Source organism: Xenopus tropicalis, chromosome 8 (assembly GCF_000004195.4).
Source record: "Xenopus tropicalis strain Nigerian chromosome 8, UCB_Xtro_10.0, whole genome shotgun sequence".
Classification (NCBI taxonomy): Eukaryota; Metazoa; Chordata; class Amphibia; order Anura; family Pipidae; genus Xenopus; species Xenopus tropicalis.
This window is the reverse complement of record NC_030684.2, coordinates 6,314,400-6,337,789: the sequence shown is the minus strand read 5'-3', so window position 1 is coordinate 6,337,789 and position 23,390 is coordinate 6,314,400. Positions and strand designations below refer to the sequence as shown.

Here is a 23,390-nt window from a genome sequence, read left to right as displayed (position 1 = left end):
GGTACCCCTGGAACTATAGCGGGGTGACTGTTACCCCAATGTTTCTATATATCTGTAACCTTGTTATGGGCTAAGGGGGCCCAGCCTGAAGGCCAGTTAGGGGGGGATTTGGGGTGAGTGCTTATTTGTGCCCTGGGTACCCCTGGAACTATGACACTCATTACACTGCTCGACCCCCCGATATTCTGTTCAGCTGGGATTCTGGGCTCTGTGACTGCAGTAAATAAGTTAATACCAAACAGCCTGTGGAATGGTTTTGCTGACTTGTGAAAGAGAAGTGGTTACAGTAAATGTAGAACAGATGAACATCACTGACTTTCCACTTTAACTGCAAAAATACTGACATTCTCTGTGTTTCCCACACACTGAGATTTAAAAGTCACTGGGACTGGGGCTGTGGGATAACAGGTATAGTAGGGAGAGATGGTGCCTATAGTAGCAGTGGGGGGATAATAGCCTCTGGGAAGGGACTGGGGCTGTGGGATAGCAGGTATAGTAGGGAGAGATGGTGCCTATAGTAGCAGTGGGGGGATAATAGCCTCTGGGAAGGGACTGGGGCTGTGGGATAGCAGGTATAGTAGGGAGAGATGGTGCCTATAGTAGCAGTGGGGGGATAATAGCCTCTGGGAAGGGACTGGGGCTGTGGGATAGCAGGTATAGTAGGGAGAGATGGTGCCTATAGTAGCAGTGGGGGGATAATAGCCTCTGGGAAGGGACTGGGGCTGTGGGATAGCAGGTATAGTAGGGAGAGATGGTGCCTATAGTAACAGTGGGGGGATAATAGCCTCTGGGAAGGGACTGGGGCTGTGGGATAGCAGGTATAGTAGGGAGAGATGGTGCCTATAGTAACAGTGGGGGGATAATAGCCTCTGGGAAGGGACTGGGGCTGTGGGATAGCAGGTATAGTAGGGAGAGATGGTGCCTATAGTAGCAGTGGGGGGGATAATAGCCTCTGGGAAGGGACTGGGGCTGTGGGATAGCAGGTATAGTAGGGAGAGATGGTGCCTATAGTAGCAGTGGGATAATAGCCTCTGGGAAGGGACTGGGGCTGTGGGATAGCAGGTATAGTAGGGAGAGATGGTGCCTATAGTAGCAGTGGGATAATAGCCTCTGGGAAGGGACTGGGGCTGTGGGATAGCAGGTATAGTAGGGAGAGATGGTGCCTATAGTAGCAGTGGGGGGATAATAGCCTCTGGGAAGGGACTGGGGCTGTGGGATAGCAGGTATAGTAGGGAGAGATGGTGCCTATAGTAGCAGTGGGGGGATAATAGCCTCTGGGAAGGGACTGGGGCTGTGGGATAGCAGGTATAGTAGGGAGAGATGGTGCCTATAGTAGCAGTGGGATAATAGCCTCTGGGAAGGGACTGGGGCTGTGGGATAGCAGGTATAGTAGGGAGAGATGGTGCCTATAGTAGCAGTGGGGGGATAATAGCCTCTGGGAAGGGACTGGGGTTGTGGGATAGCAGGTATAGTAGGGAGAGATGGTGCCTATAGTAGCAGTGGGGGATAATAGCCTCTGGGAAGGGACTGGGGCTGTGGGATAGCAGGTATAGTAGGGAGAGATGGTGCCTATAGTAGCAGTGAGGGGATAATAGCCTCTGGGAAGGGACTGGGGCTGTGGGATAGCAGGTATAGTAGGGAGAGATGGTGCCTATAGTAACAGTGGGGGGGATAATAGCCTCTGGGAAGGGACTGGGGCTGTGGGATAGCAGGTATAGTAGGGAGAGATGGTGCCTATAGTAGCAGTGGGGGGATAATAGCCTCTGGGAAGGGACTGGGGCTGTGGGATAGCAGGTATAGTAGGGAGAGATGGTGCCTATAGTAGCAGTGAGGGGTAATAAACTCAGTTCTGTCCTTAGATGCCCCCGGGCCGCCCTTCCCCTCAGGGAAACCAGTGACAGAGAGGAAAGGCGGCCATGACAATCACAAGACAAAAGGAAAATGCTGCCGGTTACAAAGACTAATAGTGAGGTGCTTGATCGCCATGGAAACCCTAACGGTGCCATTATGCAAGAAATAATTACATATAATTATGGGAAAGTCATTAAAAGGAAAGTATTGAAGAAAAAAAATATTTTTGTTCCTTAATGGGATTCTTTGCTCCGACCTACCGGGCACCGAGCTACTCAGTGAGTTCCGGGTACAGATTACTGGGCACCTATGGGACCGGGCACCGAGCTACTCAGTGAGTTCCGGGTACAGATTACTGGGCACCTATGGGACCGGGCACCAAGCTACTCAGTGAGTTCCGGGTACAGATTACTGGGCACCTATGGGACCGGGCACCGAGCTACTCAGTGAGTTCTGGGTACAGATTACTGGGCACCTATGGGACCGGGCACCGAGCTACTCAGTGAGTTCCGGGTACAGATTACTGGGCACCTATGGGACCGGGCACCAAGCTACTCAGTGAGTTCCGGGTACAGATTACTGGGCACCTATGGGACCGGGCACCAAGCTACTCAGTGAGTTCCGGGTACAGATTACTGGGCACCTATGGGACCGGGCACCAAGCTACTCAGTGAGTTCCGGGTACAGATTACTGGGCACCTATGGGACCGGGCACCGAGCTACTCAGTGAGTTCCGGGTACAGATTACTGGGCACCTATGGGACCGGGCACCGAGCTACTCAGTGAGTTCCGGGTACAGATTACTGGGCACCTATGGGACCGGGCACCAAGCTACTCAGTGAGTTCCGGGTACAGATTACTGGGCACCTATGGGACCGGGCACCGAGCTACTCAGTGAGTTCTGGGGCACAGATTACTGGGCACCTATGGGACTGGGCACCAAGCTACTCAGTGAGTTCTGGGGTACAGATTACTGGGCACCTATGGGACGGGCACCAAGCTACTCAGTGAGTTCCGGGTACAGATTACTGGGCACCTATGGGACCGGGCACCGAGCTACTCAGTGAGTTCCGGGTACAGATTACTGGGCACCTATGGGACCGGGCACCAAGCTACTCAGTGAGTTCCGGGTACAGATTACTGGGCACCTATGGGACCGGGCACCGAGCTACTCAGTGAGTTCCGGGTACAGATTACTGGGCACCTATGGGACCGGGCACCGAGCTACTCAGTGAGTTCCGGGTACAGATTACTGGGCACCTATGGGACCGGGCACCAAGCTACTCAGTGAGTTCTGGGTACAGATTACTGGGCACCTATGGGACCGGGCACCGAGCTACTCAGTGAGTTCTGGGGCACAGATTACTGGGCACCTATGGGACTGGGCACCAAGCTACTCAGTGAGTTCCGGGTACAGATTACTGGGCACCTATGGGACCGGGCACCAAGCTACTCAGTGAGTTCCGGGTACAGATTACTGGGCACCTATGGGACCGGGCACCGAGCTACTCAGTGAGTTCCGGGTACAGATTACTGGGCACCTATGGGACCGGGCACCAAGCTACTCAGTGAGTTCCGGGTACAGATTACTGGGCACCTATGGGACCGGGCACCAAGCTACTCAGTGAGTTCTGGGGTACAGATTACTGGGCACCTATGGGACCGGGCACCGAGCTACTCAGTGAGTTCCGGGTACAGATTACTGGGCACCTATGGGACCGGGCACCAAGCTACTCAGTGAGTTCTGGGGTACAGATTACTGGGGCACCTATGGGACCGGGCACCGAGCTACTCAGTGAGTTCCGGGTACAGATTACTGGGCACCTATGGGACCGGGCACCGAGCTACTCAGTGAGTTCCGGGTACAGATTACTGGGCACCTATGGGACCGGGCACCAAGCTACTCAGTGAGTTCTGGGTACAGATTACTGGGCACCTATGGGACCGGGCACCGAGCTACTCAGTGAGTTCTGGGCTATAGATTACTGGGCACCTATGGGACCGGGCACCAAGCTACTCAGTGACTTCCGGGTACAGATTACTGGGCACCTATGGGACCGGGCACCGAGCTACTCAGTGAGTTCTGGGGTATAGATTACTGGGCACCTATGGGACCGGGCACCAAGCTACTCAGTGACTTCCGGGTACAGATTACTGGGCACCTATGGGACCGGGCACCGAGCTACTCAGTGAGTTCTGGGGTACAGATTACTGGGCACCTATGGGACCGGGCACCGAGCTACTCAGTGAGTTCCGGGTACAGATTACTGGGCACCTATGGGACCGGGCACCAAGCTACTCAGTGAGTTCCGGGTACAGATTACTGGGCACCTATGGGACCGGGCACCGAGCTACTCAGTGAGTTCTGGGGTACAGATTACTGGGCACCTATGGGACCGGGCACCGAGCTACTCAGTGACTTCCGGGTACAGATTACTGGGCACCTATGGGACCGGGCACCAAGCTACTCAGTGAGTTCCGGGTACAGATTACTGGGCACCTATGGGACCGGGCACCAAGCTACTCAGTGAGTTCTGGGGTACAGATTACTGGGCACCTATGGGACTGGGCACCAAGCTACTCAGTGAGTTCCGGGTACAGATTACTGGGCACCTATGGGACCGGGCACCAAGCTACTCAGTGAGTTCCGGGTACAGATTACTGGGCACCTATGGGACCGGGCACCGAGCTACTCAGTGAGTTCCGGGTACAGATTACTGGGCACCTATGGGACCGGGCACCAAGCTACTCAGTGAGTTCCGGGTACAGATTACTGGGCACCTATGGGACCGGGCACCAAGCTACTCAGTGAGTTCTGGGGTACAGATTACTGGGCACCTATGGGACCGGGCACCGAGCTACTCAGTGAGTTCCGGGTACAGATTACTGGGCACCTATGGGACCGGGCACCAAGCTACTCAGTGAGTTCTGGGGTACAGATTACTGGGCACCTATGGGACCGGGCACCGAGCTACTCAGTGAGTTCCGGGTACAGATTACTGGGCACCTATGGGACCGGGCACCGAGCTACTCAGTGAGTTCCGGGTACAGATTACTGGGCACCTATGGGACCGGGCACCAAGCTACTCAGTGAGTTCTGGGTACAGATTACTGGGCACCTATGGGACCGGGCACCGAGCTACTCAGTGAGTTCTGGGCTATAGATTACTGGGCACCTATGGGACCGGGCACCAAGCTACTCAGTGACTTCCGGGTACAGATTACTGGGCACCTATGGGACCGGGCACCGAGCTACTCAGTGAGTTCTGGGGTATAGATTACTGGGCACCTATGGGACCGGGCACCAAGCTACTCAGTGACTTCCGGGTACAGATTACTGGGCACCTATGGGACCGGGCACCGAGCTACTCAGTGAGTTCTGGGGTACAGATTACTGGGCACCTATGGGACCGGGCACCGAGCTACTCAGTGAGTTCCGGGTACAGATTACTGGGCACCTATGGGACCGGGCACCAAGCTACTCAGTGAGTTCCGGGTACAGATTACTGGGCACCTATGGGACCGGGCACCGAGCTACTCAGTGAGTTCTGGGGTACAGATTACTGGGCACCTATGGGACCGGGCACCGAGCTACTCAGTGACTTCCGGGTACAGATTACTGGGCACCTATGGGACCGGGCACCAAGCTACTCAGTGAGTTCCGGGTACAGATTACTGGGCACCTATGGGACCGGGCACCAAGCTACTCAGTGAGTTCTGGGGTACAGATTACTGGGCACCTATGGGACCGGGCACCGAGCTACTCAGTGAGTTCTGGGTACAGATTACTGGGCACCTATGGGACCGGGCACCGAGCTACTCAGTGACTTCCGGGTACAGATTACTGGGCACCTATGGGACCGGGCACCAAGCTACTCAGTGAGTTCCGGGTACAGATTACTGGGCACCTATGGGACCGGGCACCAAGCTACTCAGTGAGTTCTGGGGTACAGATTACTGGGCACCTATGGGACCGGGCACCAAGCTACTCAGTGACTTCCGGGTGCAGATTAGTGGGCACCTATGGGACCGGGCACCGAGCTACTCAGTGAGTTCCGGGTACAGATTACTGGGCACCTATGGGACCGGGCACCGAGCTACTCAGTGAGTTCCGGGTACAGATTACTGGGCACCTATGGGACCGGGCACCGAGCTACTCAGTGAGTTCCGGGTACAGATTACTGGGCACCTATGGGACCGGGCACCGAGCTACTCAGTGAGTTCTGGGTACAGATTACTGGGCACCTATGGGACCGGGCACCGAGCTACTCATTGAGTTCCGGGTACAGATTACTGGGCACCTATGGGACCGGGCACCAAGCTACTCAGTGAGTTCCGGGTACAGATTACTGGGCACCTATGGGACCGGCACCGAGCTACTCAGTGAGTTCCGGGTACAGATTACTGGGCACCTATGGGACCGGGCACCGAGCTACTCAGTGACTTCCGGGTACAGATTACTGGGCACTGAGCTACTCAGTGAGTTCCAGGTACAGATTACTGGGCACCTATGGGACCGAGCACCGAGCTACTCAGTGAGTTCCGGGTACAGATTACTGGGCACCTATGGGACCGGGCACCGAGCTACTCAGTGAGTTCCGGGTACAGATTACTGTGCACCTATGGGACCGGGCACCAAGCTACTCAGTGAGTTCCGGGTACAGATTACTGGGCACCTATGGGACCGGCACCGAGCTACTCAGTGAGTTCCGGGTACAGATTACTGGGCACCTATGGGACCGGGCACCAAGCTACTCAGTGAGTTCCGGGTACAGATTACTGGGCACCTATGGGACCGGGAACCAAGCTTCTCAGTGAGTTCTGGGGCACAGATTACTGGGCACCTATGGGACTGGGCACCGAGCTACTCAGTGAGTTCCGGGTACAGATTACTGGGTACCTATGGGACCGGGCACCGAGATACTCAGTGAGTTCCGGGTACAGATTACTGGGCACCTATGGGACCGGGCACCAAGCTACTCAGTGAGTTCCGGGTACAGATTACTGGGCACCTATGGGACCGGGCACCGAGCTACTCAGTGAGTTCCGGGTACAGATTACTGGGCACCTATGGGACCGGGCACCAAGCTACTCAGTGAGTTCCGGGTACAGATTACTGGGCACCTATGGGACCGGGCACCGAGCTACTCAGTGAGTTCTGGGTACAGATTACTGGGCACCTATGGGACCGGGCACCGAGCTACTCAGTGAGTTCCGGGTACAGATTACTGGGCACCTATGGGACCGGGCACCAAGCTACTCAGTGAGTTCCGGGTACAGATTACTGGGCACCTATGGGACCGGGCACCAAGCTACTCAGTGAGTTCCGGGTACAGATTACTGGGCACCTATGGGACGGGCACCAAGCTACTCAGTGAGTTCCGGGTACAGATTACTGGGCACCTATGGGACCGGGCACCGAGCTACTCAGTGAGTTCCGGGTACAGATTACTGGGCACCTATGGGACCGGGCACCGAGCTACTCAGTGAGTTCCGGGTACAGATTACTGGGCACCTATGGGACCGGGCACCAAGCTACTCAGTGAGTTCCGGGTACAGATTACTGGGCACCTATGGGACCGGGCACCGAGCTACTCAGTGAGTTCTGGGGCACAGATTACTGGGCACCTATGGGACTGGGCACCAAGCTACTCAGTGAGTTCTGGGGTACAGATTACTGGGCACCTATGGGACCGGGCACCAAGCTACTCAGTGAGTTCCGGGTACAGATTACTGGGCACCTATGGGACCGGGCACCGAGCTACTCAGTGAGTTCCGGGTACAGATTACTGGGCACCTATGGGACCGGGCACCAAGCTACTCAGTGAGTTCCGGGTACAGATTACTGGGCACCTATGGGACCGGGCACCGAGCTACTCAGTGAGTTCCGGGTACAGATTACTGGGCACCTATGGGACCGGGCACCGAGCTACTCAGTGAGTTCCGGGTACAGATTACTGGGCACCTATGGGACCGGGCACCAAGCTACTCAGTGAGTTTCTGGGTACAGATTACTGGGCACCTATGGGACCGGGCACCGAGCTACTCAGTGAGTTCTGGGGCACAGATTACTGGGCACCTATGGGACTGGGCACCAAGCTACTCAGTGAGTTCTGGGGTACAGATTACTGGGCACCTATGGGACCGGGCACCAAGCTACTCAGTGAGTTCCGGGGTACAGATTACTGGGCACCTATGGGACCGGGCACCGAGCTACTCAGTGAGTTCCGGGTACAGATTACTGGGCACCTATGGGACCGGGCACCAAGCTACTCAGTGAGTTCTGGGTACAGATTACTGGGCACCTATGGGACCGGGCACCGAGCTACTCAGTGAGTTCTGGGCTATAGATTACTGGGCACCTATGGGACCGGGCACCAAGCTACTCAGTGACTTCCGGGTACAGATTACTGGGCACCTATGGGACCGGGCACCGAGCTACTCAGTGAGTTCTGGGGTATAGATTACTGGGCACCTATGGGACCGGGCACCAAGCTACTCAGTGAGTTCCGGGTACAGATTACTGGGCACCTATGGGACCGGGCACCAAGCTACTCAGTGAGTTCTGGGGTACAGATTACTGGGCACCTATGGGACCGGGCACCAAGCTACTCAGTGACTTCCGGGTGCAGATTAGTGGGCACCTATGGGACCGGGCACCGAGCTACTCAGTGAGTTCCGGGTACAGATTACTGGGCACCTATGGGACCGGGCACCGAGCTACTCAGTGAGTTCCGGGTACAGATTACTGGGCACCTATGGGACCGGGCACCGAGCTACTCAGTGAGTTCTGGGTACAGATTACTGGGCACCTATGGGACCGGGCACCGAGCTACTCATTGAGTTCCGGGTACAGATTACTGGGCACCTATGGGACCGGGCACCAAGCTACTCAGTGAGTTCCGGGTACAGATTACTGGGCACCTATGGGACCGGCACCGAGCTACTCAGTGAGTTCCGGGTACAGATTACTGGGCACCTATGGGACCGGGCACCGAGCTACTCAGTGAGTTCCGGGTACAGATTACTGGGCACTGAGCTACTCAGTGAGTTCCAGGTACAGATTACTGGGCACCTATGGGACCGAGCACCGAGCTACTCAGTGAGTTCCGGGTACAGATTACTGGGCACCTATGGGACCGGGCACCAAGCTACTCAGTGAGTTCCGGGTACAGATTACTGGGCACCTATGGGACCGGCACCGAGCTACTCAGTGAGTTCCGGGTACAGATTACTGGGCACCTATGGGACCGGGCACCGAGCTACTCAGTGAGTTCCGGGTACAGATTACTGTGCACCTATGGGACCGGGCACCAAGCTACTCAGTGAGTTCCGGGTACAGATTACTGGGCACCTATGGGACCGGCACCGAGCTACTCAGTGAGTTCCGGGTACAGATTACTGGGCACCTATGGGACCGGGCACCAAGCTACTCAGTGAGTTCCGGGTACAGATTACTGGGCACCTATGGGACCGGGAACCAAGCTTCTCAGTGAGTTCTGGGGCACAGATTACTGGGCACCTATGGGACTGGGCACCGAGCTACTCAGTGAGTTCCGGGTACAGATTACTGGGTACCTATGGGACCGGGCACCGAGATACTCAGTGAGTTCCGGGTACAGATTACTGGGCACCTATGGGACCGGGCACCAAGCTACTCAGTGAGTTCCGGGTACAGATTACTGGGCACCTATGGGACCGGGCACCGAGCTACTCAGTGAGTTCCGGGTACAGATTACTGGGCACCTATGGGACCGGGCACCAAGCTACTCAGTGAGTTCCGGGTATAGATTACTGGGCACCTATGGGACCGGCACCGAGCTACTCAGTGAGTTCCGGGTACAGATTACTGGGCACCTATGGGACCGGGCACCGAGCTACTCAGTGAGTTCCGGGTACAGATTACTGGGCACTGAGCTACTCAGTGAGTTCCGGGTACAGATTACTGGGCACCTATGGGACCGGGCACCGAGCTACTCAGTGAGTTCCGGGTACAGATTACTGGGCACCTATGGGACCGGGCACCAAGCTTCTCAGTGAGTTCCGGGTACAGATTACTGGGCACCTATGGGACCGGGCACCGAGCTACTCAGTGAGTTCCGGGTACAGATTACTGGGCACCTATGGGACCGGGCACCAAGCTACTCAGTGAGTTCCGGGTATAGATTACTGGGCACCTATGGGACCGGCACCGAGCTACTCAGTGAGTTCCGGGTACAGATTACTGGGCACCTATGGGACCGGGCACCGAGCTACTCAGTGAGTTCCGGGTACAGATTACTGGGCACTGAGCTACTCAGTGAGTTCCGGGTACAGATTACTGGGCACCTATGGGACCGGGCACCGAGCTACTCAGTGAGTTCCGGGTACAGATTACTGGGCACCTATGGGACCGGGAACCAAGCTTCTCAGTGAGTTCTGGGGCACAGATTACTGGGCACCTATGGGACTGGGCACCGAGCTACTCAGTGAGTTCTGGGTACAGATTACTGGGCACCTATGGGACCGGGCACCGAGCTACTCAGTGAGTTCCGGGTACAGATTACTGGGCACCTATGGGACTGGGCACCGAGCTACTCAGTGAGTTCTGGGTACAGATTACTGGGTACCTATGGGACCGGGCACCGAGCTACTCAGTGAGTTCCGGGTACAGATTACTGGGCACCTATGGGACCGGGCACCGAGCTACTCAGTGAGTTCCGGGTACAGATTACTGGGCACCTATGGGACCGGGAACCAAGCTTCTCAGTGAGTTCTGGGGCACAGATTACTGGGCACCTATGGGACTGGGCACCTAGCTACTCAGTGAGTTCCGGGTACAGATTACTGGGCACCTATGGGACTGGGCACCGAGCTACTCAGTGAGTTCTGGGTACAGATTACTGGGCACCTATGGGACTGGGCACCGAGCTACTCAGTGAGTTCTGGGTACAGATTACTGGGCACCTATGGGACCGGGCACCGAGCTACTCAGTGAGTTCCGGGTACAGATTACTGGGCACCTATGGGACCGGGCACCGAGCTACTCAGTGAGTTCCGGGTACAGATTACTGGGCACCTATGGGACTGGGCACCGAGCTACTCAGTGAGTTCCGGGTACAGATTACTGGGCACCTATGGGACCAGCACCGAGCTACTCAGTGAGTTCCGGGTACAGATTACTGGGCACCCATGGGACCGGGCACCGAGCTACTCAGTGAGTTCCGGGTACAGATTACTGGGCACCTATGGGACTGGGCACCGAGCTACTCAGTGAGTTCCGGGTACAGATTACTGGGCACCCATGGGACCGGGCACTGGCAGCTCTTACCTTACTGGGAAGCTTGGCTCTGTTGCTGGGGTAAAACACCACGACAACCATTTCAAGCGCTTGAAGCCCCCACAGGTGCGTATCGCGGGCATCCCGGCACCCAACCTCTGATTTTGGCGGCTGATTTGAATCAATGCCCCGCCCTCACTGGCACAGGGCACCCTATTGGCGGGGGCACAACTGGGAATAACGAGCTCGTACAGGGAACCCTACCTGTGCCGGAGGGCGACCAGCAGATTATCTCAATCCTCATTGACTCATTACATGCCAGAACCACCCAATAGGACACATACCCCAAGGGCAAATCCATTAATAACCGGTTTAATTACCAGGGGGGTTAGGCTTCTGCACAGAGGAGACATTGGCGTAACCTTTAGGGAGAAGCCCACACAGAACATATTAACTCCATGCTGACTTCTCCATGGATGGAATTGAACCCAGGACTCCAGCGCTGAGATCATGGGTTCGATTCCATCCAGGGAAAAGTCTGCAGACAGCACAGAAACACAGGGGGGTTATTTCTTTCCTGGGTTGGTGGAATCCTAAGGTGGGCACTGCCATGATTTCGGGGGGAGAAAAAGTCTCTCAGACCCCCCCCAGTTATTAAGTGTAACATTCCCAGAAATCAAAGGTGCCAGGCATTTAATAAGGGAAACCAAGCTGGTAGTGATTCCCCGACAGCCCACACTGGCACGGTGCCCGCCCCCCCGCATCGTCACTAGCGGTTCACTCGAGTGTATCCCAGTCACAACTCCACTGTGTGCCAAGGAAACAGATGCCAGTCGGGAGAAAACAGGCAGCAAGGGATGCACTAAGCCCCCAATGGAGAGTGATATTCTGAGACAATTTGCAATTGGTCTTCATTTTATATCGTTCAGCAGCTCTCCAGTTTGGAGTTTCTGCAGCTATCTGGTTGCTAGGGTCCAAAATAACTTAGCAACCAGGGAGGGGCTTGAATGAACGACATGATATATGAATAGGGGAGGGGCTGGAGCCTCACAGAGCAATAGGTTGTGGTTGCCGGGGTCAGTGACCCCCATTTGGAAGTTGGAAAGAGTCAGAAGATGGCAAATAATTCATAAACTGAAGACCAATTGAAAAGTTGCTTAGAATGGGCCATTCTAGAACATTTTAAAAGGTAAACCGCCCCTTTAATGCCACCCCCCATTCCAGGTCAGACACCCCGGGGTTCTTGGGGCTCTGCCCCCCGACCTTACGTTGCCAGGATGACATTTTATTCCCCTGTTTTATAGTAAATGATCAAATGTGCACAAATGACCTCAAAAATGTCTGTGCCCAGAGCATTCCAGCCCTTAGATGTTCCTGCCCGCCCTGTGTAACCCAAACCAGCGGTGCTGAGGCCAGGCGGGGGGGGGTGGGGGGGACTGGGGGGGTTTGGGCGGTTGCCCCGGCGCAAGGAATGAGCGATTGTACCCAAAGGCCTATAATTTGCTGCATTCTCCCTAAATACCAGGCTGTGGGTTCGGGCAGGGTATATTTAGCCGAGCGCCGCGCTGGGGAAGGATTTGTGGGTTCGTCGACTTTACAACAAGAAGGAAGAAGGGAATTAACAGGATCAGTTTCTAGAAGGTTCCAATGCACAGACAGCCCAGCCCACCAGCGCCACTATGGGGCCACAGGATCCTTTAGCCAATCTGCCCCGTCATGAGCCAGTCTGCCCCGTCATGAGCCAGTCTGCCCCGTCATGAGCCAGTCTGCCCCGTCATGAGCCAGTCTGCCCCGTCATTAGCCAGTCTGCCCAGCCATTAGCCAGTCTGCCCCGTCATTAGCCAGTCTGCCCCGTCATTAGCCAGTCTGCCCCGTCATTAGCCAGTCTGCCCCGTCATTAGCCAGTCTGCCCAGCCATTAGCCAGTCTGCCCCGTCATTAGCCAGTCTGCCCAGCCATTAGCCAGTCTGCCCCGTCATTAGCCAGTCTGCCCAGCCATTAGCCAGTCTGCCCAGCCATTAGCCAGTCTGCCCAGCCATTAGCCAGTCTGCCCCGTCATTAGCCAGTCTGCCCCGTCATTAGCCAGTCTGCCCCGTCATTAGCCAGTCTGCCCCGTCATTAGCCAGTCTGCCCAGCCATTAGCCAGTCTGCCCCGTCATTAGCCAGTCTGCCCAGCCATTAGCCAGTCTGCCCCGTCATTAGCCAGTCTGCCCAGCCATTAGCCAGTCTGCCCAGCCATTAGCCAGTCTGCCCCGTCATTAGCCAGTCTGCCCAGCCATTAGCCAGTCTGTCCAGCCATTAGCCAGTCTGTCCAGCCATTAGCCAGTCTGTCCAGTCATTAGCCAATCTGCCCAGTCATTAGCCAATCTGCCCAGCCATTAGCCAATCTGCCCAGCAATTAGTCAATCTGCCCAGCCATTAGCCAATCTGCCCAGCCATTAGCCAGTCTGCCCAGCCATTAGCCAATCTGCCCAGCCATTAGTCAATCTGCCCAGCCATTAGCCAATCTGCCCAGCCATTAGCCAGTCTGCCCAGCCATTAGCCAATCTGCCCAGCCATTAGCCAATCTGCCCAGCCATTAGCCAATCTGCCCAGCCATTAGCCAATCTGCAGAAAAGGGTTCAAATGGTAACAATGACATTCAGCCCATAGACCTCCTACTGTGTTATAATCCCTAACAAGAAGCTAGAAGGGCAGTACCAATGTATACTGTGCCCCCAGGTGATGCTTTTGAAGTGGCTCCTCCAGCCTCTGGAACCATTAGGGGGCGCTGTATAGCTGATCCCTTCCCTACACTCTATAGGCCAGCTGTGAGTACCAATACAGGCACTAGGGGTGAATACCTGGGTGTGTGAGGGGAGATAGGGCCGAGGGATCGGGAGTGGGACATGCAGCGCTCAGCAGGGATTGGATAACCATTGTCACTCCAGTCGGGGGTTAATGCTGTGCAACAGGCTGGAAAGCAAGGAGTGAGGCCAAGCCCAGGGTATAAGCGGCAGTCACAGCACATTGGATCAGTGCACTGAGGGGCAACATGAGGCAGCCAGACGGGGGGGCATGACAGACACACCTCTGGGCTTCCTGTAGCCACTACCGACCAGCTCACAATAACCACATTACCCCAAAGTGAGGAAGGGGCGGGGCTGCTGAATGTGTCTATTGATTAATCATGGGCCCCAATGAAAAAATACCCCATGCACAGCCACGCCCCTGATCCACACCAGCCACTCCCCAATTATGCCAAAACCCCACCCACTGCCCAAACCTACCCAAAGCCCCACCCCTTTTTTGACCCATATATTGCGCTTTTCCATCTCGGGGCCGACCTCTGCCACTGTGCCCCAGACTGCAGTTCCCACTGTACCCCACCAGGGGTGCCAAAACCCACTGCATTGGGCACCTAGGAGCACGGGAACACATGGTGCTGCCACGCTTTACGGCAAAGTGGGGAAAAGGTTGGCGGTTTCCAACTAAACATTTTGTTGGTTTACTTGTCCTTTAATTTCCACCCCAGGACTGCTTTGGGCCCCACAATTTAGGAACCTTAATCATAATACAAGAGGATGACTCCCTGTAAAGGACACCCATGAATAATGCCCCAGGCAGGGCAATACCGGCTCCATTTACTGCACTGCTGTAAAAACATCACTGCCCAACTGCTGCCCCACAGGGGCCCGAATACCCCATATACCTGCAGTTCCAGGCCTTATTATATCTAAATAATATATATATAGGGGGGCGCAGGGAGTTGTAGTTTAACAGCTGCACCTGGTATTTCCCACCAATCCCTTTAGCTTTTGCAATGTCCAGGCCAATAGGGCGCCCCCTTGTGCCACGTTAGAGAGTTCCCCCGGCACAGGTGAAGCAGTGAGGCACGTGCCAATGAGCCCCTATGGCACCCATACACCCATAGGTGCACCGACCCGCAGCATTCGGATGCTCCCTGCATGTCAAACAAGGAAAAGGGCTGAACTGCAAAAATCCACTGTCGATGGAGTTGGCAGCCATAGCAACAAGCCAACCAAAAGCCAGATCCTGGGGCGCCGGCTACAACACAGCAAGAATTCTGGGACCCCCCCCCCCCCCCATTATAAACCCCGACCATCTGCCTGCCATTCCCAGTATAGCTATAGAGCAAACTCCCAGCATCCCCTGTGGGCTCCACTGTTGCAGGATCTATGAACACGTGTGGGCGCGCTGGGGGTAGTGGGGGGTAATGGGGTGCACCCCCCCCCATATGTACCATTCATGCCATTGTTATCAGTCTGACAATCAACAGTTGCTGCACCCAATAGGCTTCGCCCATCCTTCCGACCAATTAGCTGCTGCCCCACTGGCCAGTCCATATAAATGACAGTTGCCCTTGTATACAGACTAGGGGGCAGATTAAACCCCTCCCCCCCCAAATGCTTCCACACTTCTACAACCCAGCCCCCCCCTCCTGCCCCAGGGTGGAACTAGATTTATTGCCCCCCCCCTCAGCCCAGGCACATACCTTGAATAGAGCCTCCTGGTTGCCGGGTTGTGGGGCTCATCGCCGGGCAGGCAAGCCATGGGGTGCTACAGCCTGGGGGTGAGGATCCTGTACATCCAGGGGGTGGGGGTGAGGATGCTGTGCAGCCCCTGTGGGAATAGTAGCCCAGCGTGAGGATGGCAGTAGCAGCGGTGGCAGCTAGGAAGTGATGTTACACATAAAGTCTACAGGCGCCCAGAGCACTCCCCCTGATTGTGACGTCTCTCAGAGTATTGTCAGGGGAATCTAAAGGGGGGGGGGGAGCAGCGCTCTCTCTGTCTCTTTCCTCTCTCTCCTTCTGTGTGTGACCCTTCCCCATTGCCTGCCCATTGGTCCAGGGATTAACCCTATCCTGGCAGCACACAGGCAGGCTCTGAGCCAATAGCAGCTCCCCCCTCCCCTGTAACACTTGCACTGCTTCCTCCATTTAACCCCTCCGAGACTGGACCAGTGCAGCCATCAGCAGGAAGCACAGCCCGGGTCATACCAACTCCCAACAGGGGGGTGTCACCCCCCCCCCAGCATTTCTACAGCTGCACCCACACACCCTGCGTGGCTAATTAGCAACCCAATGAGATCCCTGCTGCAGCCTGCACTGCAATCTATACTGCCATGAAGCCTGACTTCGAGTCTGGCCCCGTGTCCAAGGAAATACATACAAATCCGCCTTAACTGCCCCTGGGTACTTACCCTAAACAACCCTCCCCTTCCTGTTTGCCCCATTATTACTACTACAATAAATGCCTGTAACGTCCCTTTAACGCTGTTACTTATCAGCCCTGCGGTGTGATTGGCTCCAGGTTTAATGGGATAATCGGCCAATCCTATTTGTTCCCACAGCCTCACCAGAAAGAGTTAAATGGCTTACCTGGGAATATTCCGGACCCCAGGACAAAGTGCCGGTGCTTCCCAGGTTCAGCCTGAAAGTGGAATGAATGGAATTGTTACTGAGGGTAGTGCTGCACTGCTGGTTCCGACTGCTGAAACAGGGAGGAGAACTGACGTTTGCTACTTTGTTTCAGGAGTCAGAAACCGCACAAACATTGGAGCTGCCAGACCACTGGTCAGACGCTGGAGAGGAATGGGAGGCTCCCACTGGGGGGCTGTTAGTGCTGGTTTCTAAGCAACGTGGGGGCCACTATTGTGTAATTAATGGCCACCTTCATGTGGGGGGGGCGCCCTAGGGCCAATGACAGGCTGCTAGTTGTTGCCATTTGACCTCTATACACACACTCCCTGCATGGTCGCACAGCTACTAACCTACAGTTCTGCTGCAGACTGCACTGACTGTAACGCAGCCCTGGGGAAGGCTAAGCGGCTTCTCTCCGTCGGCGGCACTGCATGCATTCGATACGAAGCATAATAAGTGATGGGAAAATATGGAGCTTTGATCCTAATGGCTGTGGCCACACAGGGGAGACTGCAGGGGGACACAGAGCTGGGTGGGTATGGGGGGGACACGGAGCTGGGTGTGTATGGGGGGGATACGGAGCTGGGTGTGTATGGGGGGGACACGGAGCTGGGTGGGTATGGGGGGGACACGGAGCTGGGTGGGTATGGGGGGGACACGGAGCTGGGTGGGTATGGGGGGGACACGGAGCTGGGTGGGTATGGGGGGGACACACAGGGGAGACTGCGGGGGGACACGGAGCTGGGTGGGTATGGGGGGGACACACAGGGGAGACTGCGGGGGGACACGGAGCTGGGTGGGTATGGGGCGGACACACAGGGGAGACTGCGGGGGGACACGGAGCTGGGTGGGTATGGGGGGGACACGGAGCTGGGTGGGTATGGGGGGACACACAGGGGAGACTGCGGGGGGACACGGAGCTGGGTGGGTATGGGGGGGACACGGAGCTGGTTGGGTATGGGGGGGACACGGAGCTGGGTGGGTATGGGGGGGACACGGAGCTGGGTGGGTATGGGGGGGACACACAGGGGAGACTGCGGGGGGACACAGAGCTGGGTGGGTATGGGGGGACACACAGGGGAGACTGCGGGGGGACACGGAGCTGGGTGGGTATGGGGGGACACGGAGCTGGGTGGGTATGGGGGGACACGGAGCTGGGTGGGTATGGAGGGGACACGGAGCTGGGTGGGTATGGGGGGGACACGGAGCTGGGTGGGTATGGGGGGACACACAGGGGAGACTGTGGGGGGACACGGAGCTGGGTGGGTATGGGGGGGACACACAGGGGAGACTGCGGGGGGACACGGAGCTGGGTGGGTATGGGGGGGACACGGAGCTGGGTGGGTATGGGGGGACACGGAGCTGGTTGGGTATGGGGGGACACGGAGCTGGGTGGGTATGGGGGGGACACACAGGGGAGACTGCGGGGGGACACGGAGCTGGGTGGGTATGGAGGGGACACGGAGCTAGGTGGGTATGGGGGGGACACGGAGCTGGGTGGGTATGGAGGGGACACGGAGCTGGGTGGGTATGGGGGGGACACGGAGCTGGGTGGGTATGGGGGGGACACGGAGCTGGGTGGGTATGGGGGGGACACGGAGCTGGGTGGGTATGGGGGGGACACACAGGGGAGACTGCGGGGGGACACAGAGCTGGGTGGGTATGGGGGCCTTTGCGATGGCACGCAGTTACAGGGAACTCTGAGTATCACTCATGTATTATAAGGGATAATGTACCCCCTACTGTAAATGATAAGGATATTAGCAGTCACTGAGGGGTTCTGTGCCCCCCATATAAAGGCACAAGGCTGCAGGCTGAGTTATACAGGGAACTCTGAGTATCACTCATGTATTATAAGGGATAATGTACCCCCTACTGTAAATGATAAGGATATTAGCAGTCACTGAGGGGTTCTGTGCCCCCCATATAAAGGCACAAGGCTGCAGGCTGAGTTATACAGGGAACTCTGAGTATCACTCATGTATTATAAGGGATAATGTACCCCCTACTGTAAATGATAAGGATATTAGCAGTCACTGAGGGGTTCTGTGCCCATATAAAGGCACAAGGCTGCAGGCTGAGTTATACAGGGAACTCTGAGTATCACTCATGTATTATAAGGGATAATGTACCCCCTACTGTAAATGATAAGGATATTAGCAGTCACTGAGGGGTTCTGTGCCCCCCATATAAAGGCACAAGGCTGCAGGCTGGGTTATACAGGGAACTCTGAGTATCACTCATGTATTATAAGGGATAATGTACCCCCTACTGTAAATGATAAGGATATTAGCAGTCACTGAGGGGTTCTGTGCCCCCCATATAAAGGCACAAGGCTGCAGGCTGAGTTATACAGGGAACTCTGAGTATCACTCATGTATTATAAGGGATAATGTACCCCCTACTGTAAATGATAAGGATATTAGCAGTCACTGAGGGGTTCTGTGCCCCCCATATAAAGGCACAAGGCTGCAGGCTGAGTTATACAGGGAACTCTGAGTATCACTCATGTATTATAAGGGATAATGTACCCCCTACTGTAAATGATAAGGATATTAGCAGTCACTGAGGGGTTCTGTGCCCATATAAAGGCACAAGGCTGCAGGCTGAGTTATACAGGGAACTGTGAGTATCACTCATGTATTATAAGGGATAATGTACCCCCTACTGTAAATGATAAGGATATTAGCAGTCACTGAGGGGTTCTGTGCCCATATAAAGGCACAAGGCTGCAGGCTGAGTTATACAGGGAACTCTGAGTATCACTCATGTATTATAAGGGATAATGTACCCCCTACTGTAAATGATAAGGATATTAGCAGTCACTGAGGGGTTCTGTGCCCCCCATATAAAGGCACAAGGCTGCAGGCTGGGTTATACAGGGAACTCTGAGTATCACTCATGTATTATAAGGGATAATGTACCCCCTACTGTAAATGATAAGGATATTAGAGCCCAGAACCCATACACACAGTTGGACACGGGTAGAACACGGCTCAGGCTGTGACATAAGCCTGTTGGTACTGGGTCGTATCCATGTGGTACTGCCTGGTACTTACTATGTAGGAACTGTTCTGGGCTGTGTGAGACACAGTAACTGTACAATGGTGTGACTGCTCCCTCTGCTGTCTGCTGTTGTAATTACAGTTTCTATTTGTACACAGGTCAGGCAAGTATTGCTCTCATTTCTACAGAGCCCTGTTGGGTAACCTTGATGTTGCTGAACTACAACTCCCGCATAATTTAATTCTTAATATAGGTTGAAGGGTGTTAGGAGTTGATGTCATTAAAGAGCTATAGGGCATTATGTCCCAGAAGGTATATTGTATTTTTATAAGTGATTTTCAGCTCTGTACCCCAGGGTCTAAGGGAAACACTATGGCACCTCCCTCCCATATGTATAAATACAAATATACAGAGAAGGAATGTTCTGGGCACACAATAAGCTGTACCCCCATACTGTACTGTCTAAGGGAAACACTATGGCACCTCCTACCCATATGTATAAATACAGATATACAGAGAAGGAATGTTCTGGGCACACAATAAGCTGTACCCCCATACTGTACTGTCTAAGGGAAACACTATGGCACCTCCTACCCATATGTATAAATACAAATATACAGAGAAGGAATGTTCTGGGCACACAATAAGCTGTACCCCCATACTGTACTGTCTAAGGGAAACACTATGGCACCCCCTACCCATATGTATAAATACAAATATACAGAGAAGGAATGTTCTGGGCACACAATAAGCTGTACCCCCATACTGTACTGTCTAAGGGAAACACTATGGCACCTCCTACCCATATGTATAAATACAAATATACAGAGAAGGAATGTTCTGGGCACACAATAAGCTGTACACCCATACTGTACTGTCTAAGGGAAACACTATGGCACCTCCTACCCATATGTATAAATACAAATATACAGAGAAGGAATGTTCTGGGCACACAATAAGCTGTACCCCCATACTGTACTGTCTAAGGGAAACACTATGGCACCTCCCTCCCATATGTATAAATACAAATATACAGAGAAGGAATGTTCTGGGCACACAATAAGCTGTACCCCCATACTGTACTGTCTAAGGGAAACACTATGGCACCCCCTACCCATATGTATAAATACAAATATACAGAGAAGGAATGTTCTGGGCACACAATAAGCTGTACCCCCATACTGTACTGTCTAAGGGAAACACTATGGCACCTCCTACCCATATGTATAAATACAAATATACAGAGAAGGAATGTTCTGGGCACACAATAAGCTGTACCCCCATACTGTACTGTCTACGGGAAACACTATGGCACCCCCTACCCATATGTATAAATACAAATATACAGAGAAGGAATGTTCTGGGCACACAATAAGCTGTACCCCCATACTGTACTGTCTAAGGGAAACACTATGGCACCTCCTACCCATATGTATAAATACAAATATACAGAGAAGGAATGTTCTGGGCACACAATAAGCTGTACCCCCATACTGTACTGTCTAAGGGAAACACTATGGCACCTCCCTCCCATATGTATAAATACAAATATACAGAGAAGGAATGTTCTGGGCACACAATAAGCTGTACCCCCATACTGTACTGTCTAAGGGAAACACTATGGCACCTCCCTCCCATATGTATAAATACAAATATACAGAGAAGGAATGTTCTGGGCACACAATAAGCTGTACCCCCATACTGTACTGTCTAAGGGAAACACTATGGCACCTCCCTCCCATATGTATAAATACAAATATACAGAGAAGGAATGTTCTGGGCACACAATAAGCTGTACCCCCATACTGTACTGTCTAAGGGAAACACTATGGCACCCCCTACCCATTTGTATAAATACAAATATACAGAGAAGGAATGTTCTGGGCACACAATAAGCTGTACCCCCATACTGTACTGTCTAAGGGAAACACTATGGCACCCCCTACCCATATGTATAAATACAAATATACAGAGAAGGAATGTTCTGGGCACACAATAAGCTGTACCCCCATACTGTACTGTCTAAGGGAAACACTATGGCACCTCCCTCCCATATGTATAAATACAAATATACAGAGAAGGAATGTTCTGGGCACACAATAAGCTGTACCCCCATACTGTACTGTCTAAGGGAAACACTATGGCACCTCCTACCCATATGTATAAATACAAATATACTGAGAAGGAATGTTCTGGGCACACAATAATGCTTAGATGATAACATTAATATGAACTGTACTGTGCCCTGAGCACTAGGGGAATAAATGAAATACCCCCTACACACACACACACACACAGAGGGGTACCTGGCTGTACCGTTAGGGGGCGGTACAATACAACTCCCGGCAGTACATGTGGGTCGCACCGCTCCTTTCCCGCCACAGTTCCCGCAGTACCTGGCTGCTCAGCAGGGGAGGGGCTGTAGGGCGCAGGCGCATGTGTGGGCCAATCAGAGGGCGGGCAGGTGTCCCAGGTAGAAGCGCTGCACATTTCCCTCTGCAGTGAGAGCTCCGGTCCTGCCTCCCACCCAGCGGTACAGTAGGTCAGTAATAACCGGGCCCTGCGGGGGGAGATCGAACGGTAACGCCTGTACCTGTAGCTTCTCCTCTCCTTTTCTACTTCTATTCATTTGCCCCAATCTTTAGCAACTGCCTTTAGTGGAGCCTTATACTGAGCCCAGCTCCTGCCTTCCATGTATCAGCCTTATACTGAGCCCAGCTCCTGCCTTCCATGTATCAGTCTTATACTGAGCCCAGCTCCTGCCTTCCATGTATCAGCCTTATACTGAGCCCAGCTCCTGCCTTCCATGTATCAGCCTTATACTGAGCCCAGCTCCTGCCTTCCATGTATCAGCCTTATACTGAGCCCAGCTCCTGCCTTCCATGTATCAGCCTTATACTGAGCCCAGCTCCTGCCTTCCATGTATCAGTCTTATACTGAGCCCAGCTCCTGCCTTCCATGTATCAGCCTTATACTGAGCCCAGCTCCTGCCTTCCATGTATCAGTCTTATACTGAGCCCAGCTCCTGCCTTCCATGTATCAGCCTTATACTGAGCCCAGCTCCTGCCTTCCATGTATCAGCCTTATACTGAGCCCAGCTCCTGCCTTCCATGTATCAGCCTTATACTGAGCCCAGCTCCTGCCTTCCATGTATCAGCCTTATACTGAACCCAGCTCCTGCCTTCCATGTATCAGCCTTATTACTGAGCCCAGCTCCTGCCTTCCATGTATCAGCCTTATACTGAACCCAGCTCCTGCCTTCCATGTATCAGCCTTATACTGAGCCCAGCTACTGCCTTCTGTATCAGCCTTATATTAAACCCAGCTCCTGCCTTCCATTATCAGCCTTATACTGAACCCAGCTCCTGCCTTCCATGTATCAGCCTTATACTGAACCCAGCTCCTGCCTTCCATGTATCAGCCTTATACTGAGCCCAGCTCCTGCCTTCCATGTATCAGCCTTATACTGAACCCAGCTCCTGCCTTCCATGTATCAGCCTTATAATGAGCCCAGCTACTGCCTTCTGTATCAGCCTTATATTAAACCCAGCTCCTGCCTTCCATTTATCAGCCTTATACTGAACCCAGCTCCTGCCTTCCATGTATCAGCCTTATACTGAGCCCAGCTCCTGCCTTCCATGTATAAGCCTTATACTGAGCCCAGCTCCTGCCTTCTGTATCAGCCTTATATTAAACCCAGCTCCTGCCTTCCATGAATCAGCCTTATACTGAACCCAGCTCCTGCCTTCCATGTATAAGCCTTATACTGAACCCAGCTCCTGCCTTCCATGTATCAGCCTTATACTGAGCCCAGCTACTGCCTTCTGTATCAGCCTTATATTAAACCCAGCT

At 54.0% G+C, this 23,390-nt stretch overlaps 1 protein-coding gene across 3 annotated transcripts in view; it reads right to left on the bottom strand.

Annotated features, from left to right (window-relative positions):
* The window catches only part of gpsm1 (G-protein signaling modulator 1), a 70,237-nt gene extending 53,562 nt beyond the window's left edge, over window positions 1-16,675 (bottom strand). The window contains exons 1-2 of one of the 3 annotated variants that reach the window (XM_031906851.1): window positions 16,491-16,675; window positions 15,605-15,732 (exon numbers count right to left, since the gene is read on the bottom strand). In XM_031906851.1, coding sequence (XP_031762711.1) covers window positions 15,605-15,663 — 59 coding nt within the window. In that variant the 5' untranslated portion in view covers window positions 15,664-15,732; window positions 16,491-16,675. 3 annotated transcript variants of the gene reach the window in all.
* Window positions 16,676-23,390: the final 6,715 nt, after the last annotated feature.